The 20,588-nt window shown below is 29.2% G+C and overlaps 1 protein-coding gene across 7 annotated transcripts in view; it reads left to right on the top strand.

Moving 5' to 3' along the window:
- Nucleotides 1-20,588, top strand: part of LOC142319564 (uncharacterized) — an 87,447-nt gene that overhangs the window by 22,396 nt on the left and 44,463 nt on the right. For 6 of the 7 annotated variants that reach the window (XM_075356986.1, XM_075356984.1, XM_075356983.1 and 3 more), the window contains exons 2-8: nt 1,148-1,367; nt 2,560-2,738; nt 5,829-5,987; nt 8,477-8,623; nt 8,848-9,003; nt 10,804-10,890; nt 17,745-17,804. In XM_075356986.1, coding sequence (XP_075213101.1) covers nt 1,187-1,367; nt 2,560-2,738; nt 5,829-5,987; nt 8,477-8,623; nt 8,848-9,003; nt 10,804-10,890; nt 17,745-17,804 — 969 coding nt within the window. In that variant the 5' untranslated portion in view covers nt 1,148-1,186. The remainder of the gene's footprint in view (nt 1-1,147; nt 1,368-2,559; nt 2,739-5,828; nt 5,988-8,476; nt 8,624-8,847; nt 9,004-10,803; nt 10,891-17,744; nt 17,805-20,588) is intronic. The other variant, XM_075356985.1, reaches the window with a different exon arrangement.

Raw genomic sequence — 20,588 nt, 5'->3', positions numbered from 1 at the left:
GTTAGTCATACTGTCCTCTTTTACTGGTATTTGAGTGATTTCAGATCATAATAATTTCATTGAACTTTTCCATAAATGTATTTACTTAGTCATTGGAAAATGTAACTGGAATAGCCCCCAAAAAATCAAAATCAACTTTTCCAAAGTAGAATTGGGTCTTCTCAGTAATAATATACACATGTCCTATGTTGTATTGTGGTGGGGTATTATTTTAATATATGTTTTTAATTTGATTTTAATTGTTGGGTAATTTTTGAAAGAAACTATGTACCTTTGTAATATTATTACTATTTTTCAAAGTACCTTTGTAACATTATTACTATTTTTCAAAAATTATAATTTCTGGTAAGGAAATTAGTAAGTTAATATAAAATGGTGGGGGTTGGTTACTTTACACACATAGAATTTAACTTAATTGGTTTGCAAGCAATGTTGTAGCCCTTTGATTGACTGTACTTTAAATGCAATATACTTCATATGTTAGGTATTTTGAAGTTAAGATGTTACATCCGATCTTAAGGTGGCGTGAGTGTATGAGGTAGACTGTAGACCATATTTCTAAAATTATAAATCTCTACATTGTTATTTTATTTATTTCATTAAGACATTAGTTTCCTTTTAATTTGTGCTCTGTTACTTATTTATCTAAAATGTGTGTTGTGATAGTACACATTATATTATATTTCTGTTTCGTATCAGTGTAACAAATCAGCAGTATATGTGACATTAAAAATATTGACTATAAGTATAAATTTATTACTGATGTATCCTTATCTTTTAAAAATAACTGATATGTAAAATTGTGCTTCCAGAAGATGTTATTTTATAATTTTGTGGTGTTCCTTCATTATTGACACTGCAGATGCCATTTTTAATGGTGCTTGTCTTGAAGAGAATGCAATATTGCTGATTAAGCAGCTGCATGATAGCTACAAAAAAATTTGCAAGCACACCTTCATGTATTTAGATAGTGAGGGAGTTTATAAGCCAAATTAATTTCATTATGCTGATCACTTTTCTTTTTCATTTTCTTACGTGTTTGCTGTAATTAAATCAGTAGCCTTTGGTTCTATTTTTTACTTAGTTATACTCATATACTGTCATTGGAATTTTTTATTGTTGTATATATAATCTTTTTTATTTTTAGCATTAAACTGAGTGAATAAACACGGGTGCGATAACAGAGATGAGTTCAGCGCGGATGGTGCGTGGCACCAAGAGCAGATTAGTGCTCTATATCTGCGCAGCCTTAGTACTTTGTGGGGCGACATATTTGTTTCATAACAGTCAGAATCAGCTTGATGAAGTTAGAAGAGCAGCTGCAACTTGTTCACAGCAACAGGAATCTTTATCTGCACAATTACAAGGTACATTTTTACCTATAGTTGCTGGACAGTAATTCTGTTATGTAACTTTTGTTGTTTATTTATTATACAACCGAGACATTAATTTAAATTTATATTTTAATGAATAGAATGAAATAAAGAAAGGAAAAATGAATGAGTTGACAGATGGTAACAACAGTAGTGATTGTAACGATTACTATCTGAATAAATTTTGTGTGCAGTTGACTGAGGAAAAATGTCTATGAAATGGACTGTCAGATTTTCGTAAAATACAAAAGTCTTAAGATATAAGTATGTAAATATTTAATATGTTACGTTTTATGTTTGTTTATTGTCTTTCAAAATGTTTTACCTGTTGACAAACTCGTTTAGGTAAATCTGAAAAAAGAAACTGTTTTTTGAGGTTTGATTCCAAAAACTTTATTTTAAATATAACTTATGAAATCTGTAACCGTACTGTTACAAATCCTGAAACATTTGTTGCAGGCTTTTAAATGGATCTGTGAAATTTTTAAGTATTAAACTTTATACTTGTTACTAATTGTTAAGTCTTCTACAACAAGGAATACACCAACATTTATTAAGTTAAAAATTTATTTTTACTTAAATGTAATTTTAGAATGTACTCTTTTATCAATGTTCAAGGTCTTTTTTATTGTCATTCTAATTCAAGTGAAAATTCATCTTTATTTTTACATGGTACTAGTGAAATTTAAACAAACATTAAGGATGTTTAGATCTCCATGTTTTCTCACTTGACAGTAGTTTGTAGTGTACTGGTGCCTAGCCCAAATAGCACTCAAATCATACTGCTCAACAGAAGTTACTTCTTTATAAATTTGTATTATAAGTCATATGTTCATCCTATTTAACTTTAGAATCTAAATAATCAACAAGACATTTTTTTATTATCTCTGTAATATTGTACAATATTGAAGATGTTGCATGCTTGCTTATTAGTTTCGGTAGTGTACAGGACATACTGCTTAACAACTCTTATTATTTTTTTATTATTCATAATTAGCCAAATTTTTTATTATTATATAGTGAAGTAAATGTACTTTATTAATATAAAAGTATTTAAGAAATCTTAAGTTCATGCACTTATTTTCCATTTACAATAATATTTAAGTAATGTTGCTGTATTTTTTGTGAGTTTTAATTTTCTGAATTTTCATTAACTAGTTTTTAATAAATAATATCTTGATTGCAGTTATATTTGAATATAAACTACGTTTAGAGAAATCACTACAAAAAGAAAAAGCTGAACACAAAGAAACTAAAGATGAATGTCAGAATAGAGCACAAGAAGAGAAATTACAAAGAGAGAAAGAGACATTAGAATCAGTTAAAAAGTATAATGCTTTACAGCAACATTATAAACTCTTACAGGTATTTTGTTTATTTATTGTCACATTTTATATTTTTGTAATTTTTTTTATTATATATATTTATATTATATTTAATATTCCTGCATCCTCAGTCATGATTGAAATAATCCCGTTATTGCATAATAAAAATTTTAAAATAGAATTACTAAAATAATGAAAATTTCATATTAATTTACACAAGTGCTGCTATCTGTTACAATGTTTATAAAACTGTCTCCTCCAAATACAGTGTAATGGTTCATCAAATTAAAATTATGTTTGTACTTCTATATTGTAACAAGACCAGTATAATGGCAGACCTGTGTAACTGATTCCTGTCAATTAAGAAGAACGTAGAAAATACAATGGAGAAATCCAGAAAGGGGCTAGAAGAAACCTTTTAGTAAAGCTAACAAGTCTGTTTAACAATCGTCTTTTGTAATAATGCCTGCTGACACACCTGACAGATGTTGTTCAATGAAAAAGGGTTACTGGACAAGAGTAGGAATCTCGTGGGAAAATGTGAGGATGGATGATCATTCTCATGCTTCGAGTTGAGTCTGGTCCTGCAGGTAAAGAGGATAGGAGTATAAATGCTTCGGGGAAGACCAGTTGATGGTCAGTTTGTGAGAGAGTGTTACGATAGAGTTGTGTAAGAGAGTTCTAAGCGAGGAGTTATGCGAGTTTGAAGCGAGAGTATTTTGCGAGGTCAGTGAAAGAGCGAATTTCTAGTGCATACATGTTCGATGTGATTAAGGTGATGCCACAAGTAATTCCAATGTGAACAGTACATGAAAACAAGAAATGGTTCGGTGAGTTACAGTTAGACTATAAGTAAAAGAACTAATGTATTAAATTTCATTACTTTAATCAATGGGGCTGAATTCTGGTTTTCAGTATTTAACTACCTGATAATAAATACTGATGATTACTTTAAATTCTGTTATATATGTAATCACTATTTTTTATTATTATTGTTGTTTGCTGTTGTCATTATTATTGTGAGTGGTTTATTATTATTATTACTATTGTCGTCATTATTATTATTATTATTATTATTATTGATTTGTCTTATTTTATTTATGTTTTTAAAGTAATAAATTGTAATTATACAAACATTCTAAATTGTCAAACACTCAATATCCTGATCGAGCCGCGAACACGCGACAATATATATATAAAATATTTTTCTAATGTATTTAATTGTATGTCATGTTTGTTAATTTCTAATTCTTCTAAATTTGTGTTAATATCAGAGATAGAATGTTGATTGTTTGTTAGATGGTCTGCTGTATTATATAACCTAATCTCTTTTTTAATTTCTGTAATGTTCACGAAATCTAGTTTTAAAGGATCTATTTGTTTTTCCTATATTAATTCTCATTACTTTTAATTTAATAAAGTCCATACAGATTGTTTATTTTATTACTATTATTATTATTGTTGTCTTTTTAATATTTTATTATATGGTTATTAGGTCTGTTAGTTTAAATATTTCTTTATTGCAAGTTTTAGTAATATTTTCAATGATATTAGTGTACAAATACTTTATATACATCTTCACTCTTTTGTGTTTTATTATGTATTGGTTGTAAGGTAGTTATTTTGTTATTGTATTTTGATAGTTTTTTTTTTGTAAATATTATTAATTAAAGTAGTATCACATCCATTTTCAACTGCTATAAGTTTTATGATGTTTATTTCATTATTTAACCTTTCTTTGTTATTATGTCTGTATTTGATTGTTTTATTAATCATATATTGTAAGTATATAATTATTTATATAATATATACATTATTCCTCTTTACTGTTAAATTATAATTAAATTCTATTAAATAAACCACCTAGTATAGAGTATTGAGATAAGACATATCTTACATTAATTTATCATGAAAAATTCAATAGATATGATTTATTATAAAAACAAAAAAATATGTCTTATCTCAATATTCTTTACTAGGTGGTTTATTCAATAGAATAAATGCTTTTCTGCAGCAAATTTTAAGAAATAACTATGTTTAAATAACATTACTAGTAATATTTTAAGTGTACATTACAGTAGATGTCACTCTGAATTTGATATCTTCTGATGTTGGTACCTTTTGATAATTAATATGGAGTAAAAGAAACAAAATTATTATTGTTGACTTTTGATGTCTACCCTGGTGATTGCCAAACTGGATGTGTTATCATTTCCTTAGAAGGGGGGAGTTATACACTAATGAAAATAAATGTAGGCTGTATACATTTATTAATAATTGATGTTGATGTTGCTGTATTTGTGCATTACATGTATTTGAAATTGAATAATTTTTTATTTCATCAATATGTTTATGCTGATAATTTTAATAAATAACTAAATTAACTGAATATGTATAATTGATCTTTTAAATACCTTCACAGTAAAAGTTTTGCTGGCATTTTTCACATCCCACAATGTGTTGTTGAAGATCAGTTGAAAAAAGAAATAATTAACTGTTTGCGTATAATTCTTGAAAAAAGGTGCTAATGTACATTGTGTAGGCTACATGATTTTATTCTGATACTGCTAATGTGTATATATGTTTATCTTGCAGGTTACACTAGATATGTAGAAACCACATCCAGTGTAATCTGGTTAATAATAATAAAAACTACTGCATAATTTATATTATCTACTTTAACAATTTCAGCCATTGTTACGTCAAATGATTTGAACAAATGAGGTGGCTTTTTTTTTACAATAAAAGTTCCTAACATTTTATTTGAAAAAAAAATCCTAAGTTGATAAAATTAATAATTACAAATTTATTAATGATTGACATACTTAAATGCTGCTGTTTTTTAGAATTTTTCAAACTTATTTATTTTATAAAATGTTATCTGACAATATCTCAATCCATTCTTAAGATAAATTCTTATTCAAAAAATACAAAATTGTGAACAAAAGGAAAATTTAGAGATATTTAATTTTTTACATGAAATTTTTGTTTATTTTGATATCTGACCCCTTAAAGTTGGGCAATCAGTCCCTTAAGTTGAGCAAGCACCTCCCGAGAATCTGTCTCTTATATGTATAATTTTGTTTAATATTAAAATAGTTAAATACATTTATTAGTTCTTTTTTTTTAGAGTAATCATAAAGATTTGACAGAAGAATGTGATAAACTTCGAAAGACTAAGTTAGAGACAGTTGAAGAGGTCAGTAAATTAGAGCATAAAGTACAATCTTTGAGACAGGAATTGCAGCAAGTTAAGGAAGAGAACAACAAAACTCTTCAAGATAATAAGGTAAATCATGTTTATTACTAAGTTTTATTAGATGGCACTGTTTAATGTCTATACCTCTCTCTCTCTCTCTCTCTTTTTGTTTTGTTTATTACTAAGTTTTATTAGATGGCACTGTTTAATGTCTATACCTCTCTCTCTCTCTCTCTTTTTGTTTAGCCTCTAGAATTACCGTCAGGTACTACTTCAGAGGATTAATGAGGATAATATATATGAATGTACAAAAGGTTATCTCTTAAAATAAAGATAGTTTCATCGTAAAAAAATTTATTCTGAAAACTTTAAAAATAATTTTTTATTTTTCTTAAACTGCATACCTTATACTACTTCTCTATATAATTTCTACATGAATTAAGACATTTATCTTAGCGATACACAAGCTCCAATATACCCTTGTCGTGTTCTTCTGCTGCCTGTCCATTTAGCTACTGATTAACAGTATTTTTAAGTTCATTGTCATCCGCGAATTGCTTACCACGTAAAAATTATTTCAATTTCCCAAACAATTTGTAGTCAGAAGGAGCTAATTCCAGACTATGTGGTGGGTGAATTTCCCATCCAAATGTTCTCGGTTGCATAACGGCTTAACATTTTAATGGTTTAAAAATCTATGACTACATATTTCACAGTCGCCCGCAACATCAATTTTCCTATTCATTTTATAACGTAATAACTCACATGCAATCAAAGATACTACAACACGACAACTTACAGACAACAATGCAGTGTGTACATTACTAGCATGGCCATGAAAGACACAGGTTCACCAACCTTAAGGAGGGAAATTTCCCAGTGGTCTTTACTTTAGAGATATCCCTTGTAAATGAAGTGTCTTGTACAATCTCAGGTCAACCACTCCTGAGATGTGTGATTAATTGAAACCCAACCACCAAAGAACACCAGTATCCATGATCTAGTATTCAAATCCGTATAAAAGTAACTGCCTTTACTAGGATTTGAACCTTAGAACTCTTGACTTTGAAATCAGCTGATTTGTGATGATGAGTTAACTACTAGACCAGCACAGTGGGCGTAATGTCTATACCTGGAACAAAAAAAAGTTAGATACTTTATCCCATTGGGTAATGAGGCAGGTAGTAGATTCTGGTGTATTAGTAAAAGTATGATTTTTTTTTTGGGGGTTTCAATTTTAACTAACTTTTTACCAGACTCTTATGTAATACAGTTTCAATCATTTTTTTGTAATAAGAATTATAATTTTGTCACATTTACTAGTTTCTCAACTTATTGTGGGATTAGTTATGCACATATCATACATTTTATTTTTTATTAATTAACTGATGGTTGATTGCACTTGCTGCTTACTTGGTAATTTCTCACTTTCACCGTGAAAGTTTCATTGATAGAAATTTTGTCTTATTCTTTTGTTATGTTTACCCAGCTACTTTGCATTATTTATTTGTTATTACAACTATTACTGACAATTCGGTAATAATACTCAGGATTGGCTTAAAACGTTTCCTGAATTGCCTCAAGCATTTAAAATAGAGTTTAAATAATACCTATTGTTTTGATGTGTAGGTGGATCAGATATTTTTTGGTTTGCATACAATAATAAAAAGCTATTTGTTTCATACTATATCCATCACAGTGAAAAATTAAGCAGGTCAACAGCATGCAGCTATCAGATTTTGTATTTTTCTTAAAAAATCAGTCAGACATTAACACTGTTGAACAAGTATGGAGAATTGGGAATAAAGAAAACCGTGGTTTACAGTAGCATTTAGTATAAATGGTTTAATGAATGTAATGACTGTTGGCTGTGCAACTACCTCGACAAATAAACTACTGAATGTGTTGAAAATGTTTGAAGTGAAAAAGAAGAACTGTCAAGGAAGTAGCATCAATAGTTGGAATATCGATTCAAAGTTGTCATAGTATGGTCTGAACATGCTTGTTTTTTCAACACATTGTTCCAAAAATGTCAGATCAGAAAAAATGTTCATGATACTGGCAGGAAACCTCATCAGTATGGCAGGATATTGTTCCCTAAGTATTCATTCCTGATTGCCGGACAGTGAACAAAGAAGTATACATTGATATTCTTTGTCATTTACTGGTTATAGTAAGAAGGAAGAATCCTGAAAATGGGAAACAAAGAATTGAACTCTTTTATCATCAGGATATCCTTGTCAAAGAGTACCTGGTATGACAGTGTAACAACTCTGGAACAGTCATCATACTCTCCCATCTTGGCACTAGCTGATTTCTATTTATTTGCTGGAAAAATGCTTTTGAGAAGAAAGGATACAAGAATGCTGATGATATGGTTGCTATGATTAAATAAATAACTGAGAATGATATTTCAAATTTCATGATTGTTTCCAGCAAGTTTATAGACATTGGTAAAGTAGTCTAATTCCAGGAAATTTTTGAATCTGGTTGTATATATTAATATGATGCTATCAGTGAATTTCTTTTATTTATTTTTTTGTATTTATTATTTTTTTGTTTTTTTTTTTTAATTTTAGTTGAAATATGAAGCATTACTTCATGAAAAAGAACTTTTAGAAAAAGAAAATGCTAGATTGAAAGAAAATTCTGGACCTGTTTCTGATAGAGTAAACAAGTTAGAAATGACTAATAGACAACTTGAGACTGAGTTAACTCAGATGAAGGTCAGTGATTAATAATACATTTCATTATTTTTACTCAGATAAATACTATAATCTCACGGTATTTCTGTTTAGTGTTAATCTTTTTTAATTAGTGTACTTTATCAAGCTAAATTTCATAGGATTAATAAAAATTGTACCAATAATACATTTTTATTTAGTTCTAAGAATAGTTTTTTTATCTTTTAAATTGCTATCAAAATTTACAATTTTAATGTCTGTTTTAGAATGCATTAGAGCAATGTAAGGCTGGTATCCAGTCAGTAAAAACTTACAGTAATGGTGATGCAAAATCCAAGCTGGCAGGTGAAGATATCATAGCTGCTGTTGGAGCACAGGATAATGCTAATGTTGCTGGAGCTGTTGCAGCTGAGCCTCCAAAAGTGAGTAAATTTATATTCAGTGAATATATTTTACATCAATTGTATGTAAATGCATTTAAGACATTCATACTGGTTGCATTCACCAATGGTAGCAGTGGATCATTGGTTTTCTAAAACGATTTAAAGAGAATTTGTATTATTGTATTGCTTTAAGAAACTATTCTAATAATAGAATTCACTCGTATTTTATGCCCTGGTTGATATTTTGCGTTGATTTTTATACATTCTTAACTTTACGATTGTATGTTACTGTTAGTTATGTCAATGTTAACATTCAGTCCTAGAAGTAAGGAATTGTTACATCAACATAAAATATTTTTCAAATAATATATGAGGTTTGATCAAAAACTACACAGAATTTTTTAATTTCCTGGGCTGTATAAGTCCAATTGTCACAATTTTTATATTGCTGTGTTAGTACACTTATCCATAATGTATATTTACTTAGCCATATTGGATGCTTAGTTATTGCTGGCTGTCAAAAAGTTTGCATATGTTTGTTATGTTTGGCAATTTTTAACTTGTGGAAAAAATGGAACAAAGAATTTGCATTAAAGTTTACTTTAAGAATGAAATAAAGAGCAACACTGCATTCTATGAATAAAACGCATTTACAAGTGGTACAAACGTTTCCAAGAGGGCCATGAAGACATTGAAGTTGATGAGCGCCCTGGATGTCCCAGCACACAACAGCCAATGAAAACATAAAAAATTGTAAGAAAATGATTATGGGCAATTGCTGAACTACTACCAGAGAGGTTGCTGTTCATGTTGGCATATCATTTGGTTCATGCCAAGAAATTTTTTCATATGTTTTGGGCATGTGGTGGGTGGCAGCAAATTTTGTTCCAAAATTGTTTTTCAACCAAAAGCAGTACTGAATGAACATTGCTCACCAGTTACTGAGTGAAGTGAATGATAATCTAGAACTGCTCAAACCAGTCATAACTTTTGTGAAGAAACATGGGTGTATGGCTATAACGTTGAAACTAAGACCCAATTGTCCCAACGGAAACTTCCTGAAGAGCCAAGACCGAAAAAAGCTTGTAAAGTTTGATCGAATGTTAAGGTTCTGATCACTGTGTTCTTCGAGTTCAACAGTGTATCATGAGTTCTTGCCACCAGGTTTTAAGGTCAATAAGGAGAATTACCTGGAAGTTTTATGTTGTTTGCGTGAAGCAATTCAAAGAAAACACCTAGATTTGTGGTGAAACAATTCATGACAATTGCACCACAATAATGCATCTGCTCACACTTCACTGCTTGTTTGTGAATTTTTAGCCAATAACAACACCATTATGATGCCTCAGCCTCTGTATTTGGCCCCCTGTGACTTCTTCCTTTTCCTCAAGCTGAAAAGAACTATGAAAGGATGATGTTTTCCCAACATTGAAGAGATAACGACAGAATTGCTAAAGGAAAAGAATTGCATACCTGAAAATGGAGTTTAGATATTTGTCTGAAGAGTACTTTCAAGCCCAACTCTAATGACTATCTCATTTAATGTAGTCTCAGAAATGGGGAAAATTTGGAATCATTGATCAAAATTTTTTACCTTTCTTCACCACTTTCAAAAATCAAATTTCATGTAATCTAGAAATTGACAATTCAATATTGATGAATAAATAAAGATTTTTTGAGAAAAACTAAAATGCTTAGTATTTTTTTATCAAACCTCATAAATAACTGTGATTTCTGCTGCTGGAAAGTTTTGTACTACAATATAATAATAGAATTAAAGCTATTTATGAAATAAAGAAAGTATCTGAAACTTATAAGAACAATGTTTTTTGTGTGCAGGCTCTACTAACTGGAAGTTCAACAACCCCAGTTATTAATCCTGATGCTGTTATGGATCATGATGATCCTCTCAAGCAGGGACAAAAGGTAAATATTCAGTATTTATGAATATTTTTTCCACAAATTTTTATGATGTAATCCAAAAATGATATTGTTTTTATCTTAATGTTATGATGAACATAATGTTCTGGGCCTTGTGTCTCCTTATAATCATGGTATTAATGTCTTAATAAATGTCATAATAAATTATGTTTTGCTGTTGTTTTAGAGAAGTTAATAATAGTGACAGTAGTGATAATAGTATTATATTTATAATAGCAGTAATATAAAAAACAAATTGATTGAATTTATGAATTATTAAATTAAATATTACAGTGGATTTTTGTTATTAAATTTTTATTTTAGCCTTATAAAATTTTATTCTTAGATTTTTTTACCTGATGGTTTTTACTAATTTTTTTAACTATTTCTAATAAATAAATAAAGACAAACAAAATCTGAGAAAAGAATTTTATTAGGCTAAATATAAATATTATAATAATAAAAATCTAATGTAATTTTTAATTTAATTTATAAATTATATATATATATATATGTACTCTGGACACAGCTTCGCCTGCACTAAATGTTTACTTGAGTTTCCTATCATGGCCATGGATGTTTAGATAGTCTGGGCTCACTTTGCTCATACTTCTCGTCCAGCCAGGGGCTCTGCCCCCTGGACCCTCCTGTATTCATTAAACTCATGCTTATGAGAATAATAATGATAAATAAAACTTGAAGACTTTCAGTTTATAAAAAATATGATTCTTGTAATTTCTTTCGAGCATCAGTTGGTCATTATAGGACCAAAACTTTGAGTGATCTGAAGAATCTATCTGCATTTCAAAATAGTCAGCCTTCATCTTAAACATAGTAGTTATAGTTGGACAGTTATAGTAGTTTTTTACTGGATAAAGGTCCAGTAAAAAATGAATTTTGCTCAGTTCTTAGCGTTACCCGACAAACACCACTAGGAGGTGACAATACTTTGTTTCATTTTTTTTTAATCAAGTAACAAGGCAGGTGCAGCCACTCATGTGGCACATACAAAACAGTACCAGTGGCTGTATTAGTTGAGCTGCTGTGCCATACACTGTCGCACAAAAAAATCAAATTCAAAAATACGTGAAAATTGAGTTTAGATATTTATCTGAAGAGTATTTTAAAGCCCGAGTCTAGTGAATATCTCATTTAATGTAGTTTCAGAAATGGGAAAAGTTTGGAATCATTGATGAAAACCTTATACCTTTCTTCACCACTTTCAGAAAACAAATGTCATGCAATCTAGAAATTGAGTTTTAGATATTTAGATGAAGATTACACACACAAAAATTCAAGTTGATATCTTCATTTTGTACCAAAAAAATTGTAAATGTTATTGTCAATCCATTTTAACCCTTTAAACTTGGAATTTCAAAATATCCTTTCTTAGTGTGCTTTTGCTGTAAGTGCATTGTGAGAAGAATATGTGTATAATTTTACACATATTCTTCAATTGTCAATTTTTTTCTTCACTAGTTTTTCCTGGGCATTGATTATGAATCACTATTATTTATATATATATATATGAGGTGCTACCCAAAAGTTTGGGGAATTTTACCATAAAAATAAAATAGCTTACCATAACTTATAATTTCCACAGTCTCCTGTAAAGTAATCCCCTTGGGCATTGATACAGTGATCCCAGCATTTTTCCCATGATTTCATGCATCCCTGGAAGTCTGTAGGTGTAAGTGTTCGAAGCACGTTCTCCATTTCTTCCTGAATCTCTTCAATTGTGTTAAAATGATGGCCTTTCAATTGAAATTTTATTTTCGGAAAGAGAAAAAAGTCGCACGGGGCAAGGTCAGGTGAATAGGGTGGGTGGGGAATCACTACCGTCTTTTTGAAAGCCAAGAAATTCTGAATGGCCAGCGATGTGTGCGCGGGCGTGTTGTTACCCCACAGATCTGAACGTTTGCACCTAATACTTTCACGTAATCGCTTCAAAACTTCACAATAGAATATCCCATTGACAGTTTAACCAAGAGGAACAATTTCTTATGGATAATGCCTTTGATGTCGAAAAAAACAATCATGATGGACTTCATGTTGCTGCGAACTTAGCATACTTTTTTTGGCCGCGGTGAACTTGGCGACTTCCACTGCGACGACTGCTGCTTAGTTTCAGGGTCATATCCGTACACCCCTGACTCATCACCGGTTATGATGTTGGAGATGAAGTTAGGGTCATCGCTTGCTGAATTTTTCAATTCACTACAGACAGCTATGCAATTTTGTTTCTGGTCGTTGTTCAACAGTCTCAGTATGAATTTTGCAGCAATGTGTCTCACGTTCAAATTGTCCGACAAGATGTGTTGCACGGACCCATATGACATTTGTACGATTGCACAAACATCATGGATTGTTTGTCTACAATCTGCAACAATAGCATGCATGCACTGCAAGAGAGAAAAAAAATCCCAGTTTTAGTTAGAGGTTCCATAATTATTTTGGAAAAAACTGGATTAAAACTCTGACACCTGCATCCTCGTTACTTGTTTTATAAGGCACAACTCATGTTTTGCTGTTCAAAGTGACAGCGGAAGAAAAGACAGAAGTAAAAATAACATTTTTATATTTTAGCTTACCTACTTTCCAACAATTAGTCTTTTATTTAAAGCTTGTTTAGTAAACATTCTTTTCCTCTCTGTTGGAGGACAAGATTATCATAACTTAGAAATTTAAAGAATGCTTACACTGTACAGATTTAGAGTTAAGAGCCATGTGAACAGTTTTAATTACTGGTGTTACTGCCTTCCTTCTATCGAAGATGGTACAAAAAACAAAAAATTAAAAAAAGATAAAAATATTAAGTATATTAAGATTATTGTTTGCTGCTAATCTTTACCCCATCTTCTAGGTTATTCTTTCATTATTGCTTATCTCTGATTACAGATAATTAATAACTTTCTATCTTTACTGATAAGAAATAGAAGTTATTAATTATGACAACAGTAATTTATTGATTATAACAAGTTTGTTTTCAAGTATGATGTTTATAGTGGGTGATGAGATGTCAGTCTGAATTTTGTTGTTACGTATAACACATTTGAACGTATGAGTTTAGTATTGTATTGACTTGTTACTTAGTCGATAGTTAAGGCATTTATAGTCACAAGCATTGGTATTAAAATTGGACTAGGTACAGGGTTCTTACTTTCACGGACTTGGTTAGCTAGTTGAGAGGGTGATATTGTAGGAAAAGAAGAATGAAAATGTCTGAAAGAAGCCTAAAACGAAGGCGTTGACTGAGATAGTAATTTTTACTGATGTAAATGTCTGTTGAGGCATTTGCATCAGTGGCATTCTGACTGAGGCCTGGCTGATGACTGAGATATATTCAGTTGGAGGATCTAAAGATGACCTCCAGTAAAGCCCCTAAGGGCTCAGAAAGGAGGGGGTGGTATGGTAATAGTACAGACGAAACAAGCCTTCAGTCAGAAATATAATTTGTTTACATCAAAAATTAATTTAAACGTCAGGAAAAGATTTTTGAAAGTATATGTTTGGAGCGTAGTTTTATATGAAAGTTAGCCTTGTATGTTCAAGTACCTGAGAAGAAAAGATTAGAAGCTTTTGAAATGTGGTGCTGTAGGAGAATGTTAAAAATCAGTTGGGTGGATAAAGTGACAGGTGAAGAGGTGTTGCGGCAAATCAATGAAGAAAGAAAAAGAAGCATTTGGAAAAATATAGTTAAAAGAAGAGACAGACTTATAGGCCACATATTAAGGCATCCTGGAATAGTCGCTTTAATATTGGAGGGACAGGTAGTAGGAAAAAATTATGCAGGAAGGTAACGTTTGGAATATGTAAAACAAATTGTTAGGGATGTAGGATTTAGGGGTATACCGAAATATAGGGGGTAGTTTTTAAAAAAAAAACTAGTAAGTGATTATTAATTTTATTTAACACATATATAAATTACATTAATACGGAAAAGTTTCAGTAATAGTTGTTGACCTACTAGCTGTAATTCCTGAAATAACTGTTCTGTAATTTATTTTTAAAAAAGAAATTGTGATTATGTAAAAGTTTTTTTAACCACTGATATTAAAATCACACGATAATCGTTTTCATTTATAAAAATATGAAAGGTAATAGGAATATTTCTTTTAGATAAATACTAAGTAAAAATTGCTATAATAAAAGGCAAAAGACTGTTTTTATTGTCATGTAACCACCCTAAAAATTTGTTTATATGTTATTATGTTCTTTTCCTATGTATAATTATGTTATACTATGCAAAACCGCAATATACCAGTTCTTTTTTAAGAAACTATTAGAGTTATGTAGGATACAAAAGTAATTTATTCTTTATTATATTGAGTGATAGTGGAAGGACGACTGAGAAAAACAGTGTTGCTTTCAATCAGGAAGATTAATGTTTGTTTTAATGGAAAATGCAAAATAAAATGTATTTGCTTGTTTGTCAGTACATCAAAAACAAAGCATTCTATCTCTTGTGCTTGAGAATTGTGTAGCAGTTCTTTTTATTAGAGATAAATTTTTTGATTATAGTTTTTAACTTTGGTATGGATTGTAAGTGTATGTCTCATTAGGAGATTCTGTTATTTTTGTCCTAAAAAGAAAAAGAAAATTTCAAAATAATAAAAATGAAATTTTGTATCAGTAACTTACTTATATTCATTAAACTGATAGTGCTGATGTTTGTTTTGTTACAAATTTATTCTTAGATAATAAATATATATATATATATATATATATACACACACACACACACACATATATGACTGTAGCCTATTTTGGTACCAAAGTAGCTTTGAGTAGGGTGTAATAAATAAAACAATGTTCATAACATAAATTTATGGATAAATATTACTACAGTATTAAAATTCTTTTTTATTTAAAATTTTTGTTTATTCACAAAATTCATTTGTTAATTTTACATTAACTTTATACCATTTATGTAGACACTAATATAACAGTAAATGTATGCATTTAAATATACTTGTGTAACAATTTCATGTAGCAGTCAATCAAAATGAAATTTGTGTTTAATAAAATTTAGGAAATGACTTTAACCCACATAACATTTATACATTGTAAATATAAGCAGTTTCTTCATGTTTGTAATATTTTAAGCTGTTTCTGCTCTTAAATAATTCAAACTGTTTCTGATATTTTCTTTTTTTATCTGTTCTATATATTATGTGCAAAATAATTAATTTTAAATCTTTTTTGTTTTTGTGCAATAAAAATATTTACAATAAACTCTAAATTTATTAACAATCAAAAAAAAGTTTATTTTTGATCATGTCAATTATTTTCAATTTCAGCCTAATGTCAGAAAAATGTAATCATCATCCAGTTGTTTAGTTGTGTGCAAATTAATTTATTGTATTTTACAATTAAGTGTGCCAAAAACATTACAGAAATAAATAATCATCTTCAGATTAACTCAATATTTAAAGGTGAATGCTTAAAGATTTCTGAATTATGTTTTTTGTTTAGTTTAAACTTTTTTTTTATTCATGGTTCATTTTATATTAGCATAAAAATTAAATTTTATTTGTCCCTCTTATAAAACTTCAACAAGAACTTTGCAAGTTTCAAAAGTAGTTTTGAAATTACCTGCTTCAAAAACTGAAGTGGTTTATATTAATAAAGAGAATCTCCTGTGGCCAGGAAACTCAGGTCAGAACTTAGTCAGGTAATATTTGTTTTTTCTAGATTCTGTCATCATTAGTTGTATTGGCATTGACAGCTATTTCATGTAATGTTCACCAGAGGGAATGGTAGAAAAATAATAAAGATGGTTTCAGATATATATCCATCATTTTGTTTTTTTCACCTTATCAGAATATTATTTGTGAAATTTCAAAATGTTTGACGTCTTTCACATGTACTGTTGCACTCATTCTAGAGGTCCAGTTTCATAATACATATGTACATACTTACACACAAATTTTCCAACTACTTCTGTAGTAAGATAAAAATAAATCCTTAATATTCATCCAGGTCATGCTTTTGGAAAGCCACTAATGTAGCTCTAATCTAAGATCTACAGCATTAATGAAAGTGTGAGTATTTGTGTTTCTGCCCAATTATCAGTGTATCGCTCATTACCTCTTGGATTCACTTTATAAATGAATGACAAGTCTGATTTTTTATGAAACTTGTTTAACCAATTTAGTATGGCTGTAATTTAAAGTTAGGTATGTTTTTTAAAAAAAATTTGACAGATACTTGAAGGGGAGACATGAGCAGGTGAAGCCATTTTATGGCTAATACTTACAATAATTTTACAAAAAGCAGAAAATTTTTTTTTTAGTTTAAGGGCAAATCTAATTTGCAGATTTAAAGTCTTATCTAGTGATTGGATTCCATTTATATGAAATGAAATTTTACATACAAAAATTTTATATTAAAACTATTCGTGAACTATTGACAATATTGTAACAAAAAAAAACAAATGTTAATATTAAAATTTTATCTCTGTGGCAGAGTGATAGTGTTCTGGGCTTTCATCTGGGGGTCCTGGTTCAAATCCCAGTCAGACATGGCATTTTTCATAATGCTACAAAATTTAATTTTTATATTCCTGCGTACAAGCTGCTCTGTAATCTTCTGTGGTGAATAAATTCATCAAAGAAAAAAATTAAGTTGAAATTCATTTAAGTGCTATACCTTATGTTTTATTTATATTAATGAAAATAACAAAAGCATATATAAAATGAAATTCAATTTTGATTGTGTTGTTACTTTTCAGGGCAAGCCTGATTTTAATTGTAGAATATTATTTTAATTCTTGTTTTTATTTTATATATTTTTATGTTTTGGTTTTATTTTTATTTTAATATTTTATTCTGTTTTTTCTTGGTATTTCTTTTTTTTAGGAATCTGTGAATAAATCAAGTACTTCTGCCAGTTTATTAAATCCTAATAAACCTACTCAGGTATAATTTTAGAAATATAGGAAAGTTTTTATAATTATTGTACTTTATTAAAAATTATTAAATTAATTAATTTTCATGCAGATATAATTTTATTGCTTATTCATGATTGTTTAATTAGATTAGTTTTATGCAAAGCTTGTTGTATTATTTATAGATTGACTTTTGATTGAGCAAGTTTGATTGAATCTGATGAACAAAATAATTGACTTTTTTTTTCAATAACCTTCTCAAAACTAATGAACTTGAATAAAGTTCATTATTTATATAAGTTTGTTCTATAAAGAAGTGAATAGTTTCTATAGTTGAAATACTATGCATGAAAATACAAGTACAGTAGTACATGTGCAATGTACTATAAATTTTATTTCCAGTTAGATGAAAATATGTTTATGTATAAATTTTTTTTTATTCATTTATAATGGGAGCTAGATAATAGGAAAACAAAATTGATTACAATCTTGTAAAAGTGTTCTATTCTCTAACCAAAGGTATAGGAACAGATTCAATGAATCTACTGAGCTGTTTAATAATTTGCCAAGTTTACAAAAAGTTTATTCAGATTGACTTGGTTGGGGACAACTGCAAGTATAAACAAAGCAGATTCACAAAGTGACAGTGGTTGGATGTTTGCATTTTTTGCTACAAAGATGGCATCATTCTACTTGAGCATATTTTTTATCTTTTGTTAATGCGTAGATGACTTGAGTACAGTTCAGGCATATTTCCTGTGTTAAAATTGTCCACACCATTTTCTGTGAGATCAATTTTTCTGTACTCCATTTTTTGATAGACATTTTTTATTTTTAAGGGTTGACTGCTGAACAAATAAGCTTCTTATTTAAACTCTTTTCCAGTTAATTCTATATATTAACTAACACATACAATGTTCAATAAGTATTTTTGTTTAATAAATATTTTTCAATAACTAATTACATCAGAATTAATTTTCTGTTCATTTTGAGCATAATCAATGTTATCAAAATCAGAAGAATCAACAGAAAGCGAAGAACTGTTGTTTTTGTGTATGTTGTACTTCAGAAGATGGTCAAGTTTTATTTATCAATAATTATTCTAGCGGGTGCAATTTCAGAATTAATATAAAAAATATTATCTTAACATTATAAGTTATAAAAATATAATTTTTTTTTATTAATTTCTGAATGTTATATTAATAAAAGGCATGTTTTCCCAGTTTTTTTTGTTTTTTTTTAAGATAGAGATGTCTCGACTTTGCCACAAATTTATACTTGAGAAAAAAAATATTTGTCAGTTGATGTGAAAAATCTAATTAAAATGAGTATTAAAATTAATAGTCCTGTAAGTGTTAGGTTCTACTAGTAATTCATTTCTTAATGGCAAAAAACAAACTTACTACTGAAATCCACGAAAAATCTTTGTTGTTTGTAGCATGTTATGTGTGAAGTTAAAGTTTGAGAGTGGTGAAGTTTATTTTGTTCTGAGAAGGCAAGATATGTTCATAGTGAAAAATATAGAGGTTGTCCATCTGTGATCAGAAATGATTTGTGGGAAAAAGTGTATGAAAAAATGAAAGTGAAGTCAGTTTTTGCAAGTGAAATTTACAATTTTTAAATTATCAAATAAATTTCCAAGTGCTTTGCATTCAGTGATTTATGAAATTTTAATGAAAAAACTTAGTTATAAAAATGTTGACAGATGGGCACAAGGAAAAGCAATCTGCTACAGCTCAGACATTTTTGCACTGAAGGTGAACTTCTTAACTGCATTGCAACTGGAGATCAGACTTTGGTATTGTTAATATTGAAACAATGCAGCAATTTATGCAATAGACAAATTTGTATTGCCAAGGCTTGAGAGGTTTAACCATAAACATATTGCAGGAAGCTAATGACCACTGTTTTTGCGTGTAACAAAGGAAAATTGTTTATTGAGCTCTTTGATCATGGAAATATTATATTGTCAATATGTTCTATGAATTTTTTTAAATTCTTGCTATTCAGAACAAAAGATGAGGGAAGCTTTCCAGTGGATTTTATTTCTGTGCCACATTATACTGCAAAAAAAACCAGTGAAGAATCAAAGTGACTTTGCAGAAAAATCTTTAACATTCACTCTACAGTCTCGACTTTGCACCTTGGGATTATTACTTTTTTTCATTTAAAATAATGTTGTTCATCACAGAGGTTTAAAAGTGTTAAAAAACTGAAATGTGATGTAATTAATTAGTTTAAAACATTGATATTAAAATTTTTCAGATAGAATAATAAAGCTAGTAGAATGATATGAAAAATTATAAATGAGATTTTGATGGATGGCAACTGTGTGGAAAAATAATGCATATATGCAAGTTTATTTTAATGAAAGACATTTTTTTCTGTCACTCATTTTATGTCAAGCGGTCCTTATTTAAAAAAAAAAAACAAAAAAAACATGTCTTGTAGAATATTATTTTGTATTTTGACTTTACATTAACTTATACTGTAGGTTTCCATTTATTCATTCACAGAACTTCTGTTCATAATTTTTTCTTGTCAATAACATTTCCATAAACACAATACTAGTAAAAGCAACTGCTACTAAGTATGTGCCTAACAAAAACCAACATTATTTAGGACTTGCAGGCTTGAATCTGCTCTATGGCTGTTTTTTGAAACAAAGACAAAGACCTTTGATGGGAAAGATACAATTTATAAAACTTCTATAAATCACTACAGACTCCATCTACGGAGAAGTAATTTTGTCCACATGATATAATACAGATGGATGAATGACTTTGTTAAAGTTGTCTCCATATCCTGTACAGAT

The sequence above is a fragment of the Lycorma delicatula genome, chromosome 2 (assembly GCF_047948215.1).
Source record: "Lycorma delicatula isolate Av1 chromosome 2, ASM4794821v1, whole genome shotgun sequence".
In the NCBI taxonomy this organism is placed as follows: domain Eukaryota; kingdom Metazoa; phylum Arthropoda; class Insecta; order Hemiptera; family Fulgoridae; genus Lycorma; species Lycorma delicatula.
The sequence above is the reverse complement of the archived record's forward strand: the minus strand, read 5'-3'. Positions and strand labels throughout refer to the sequence as shown.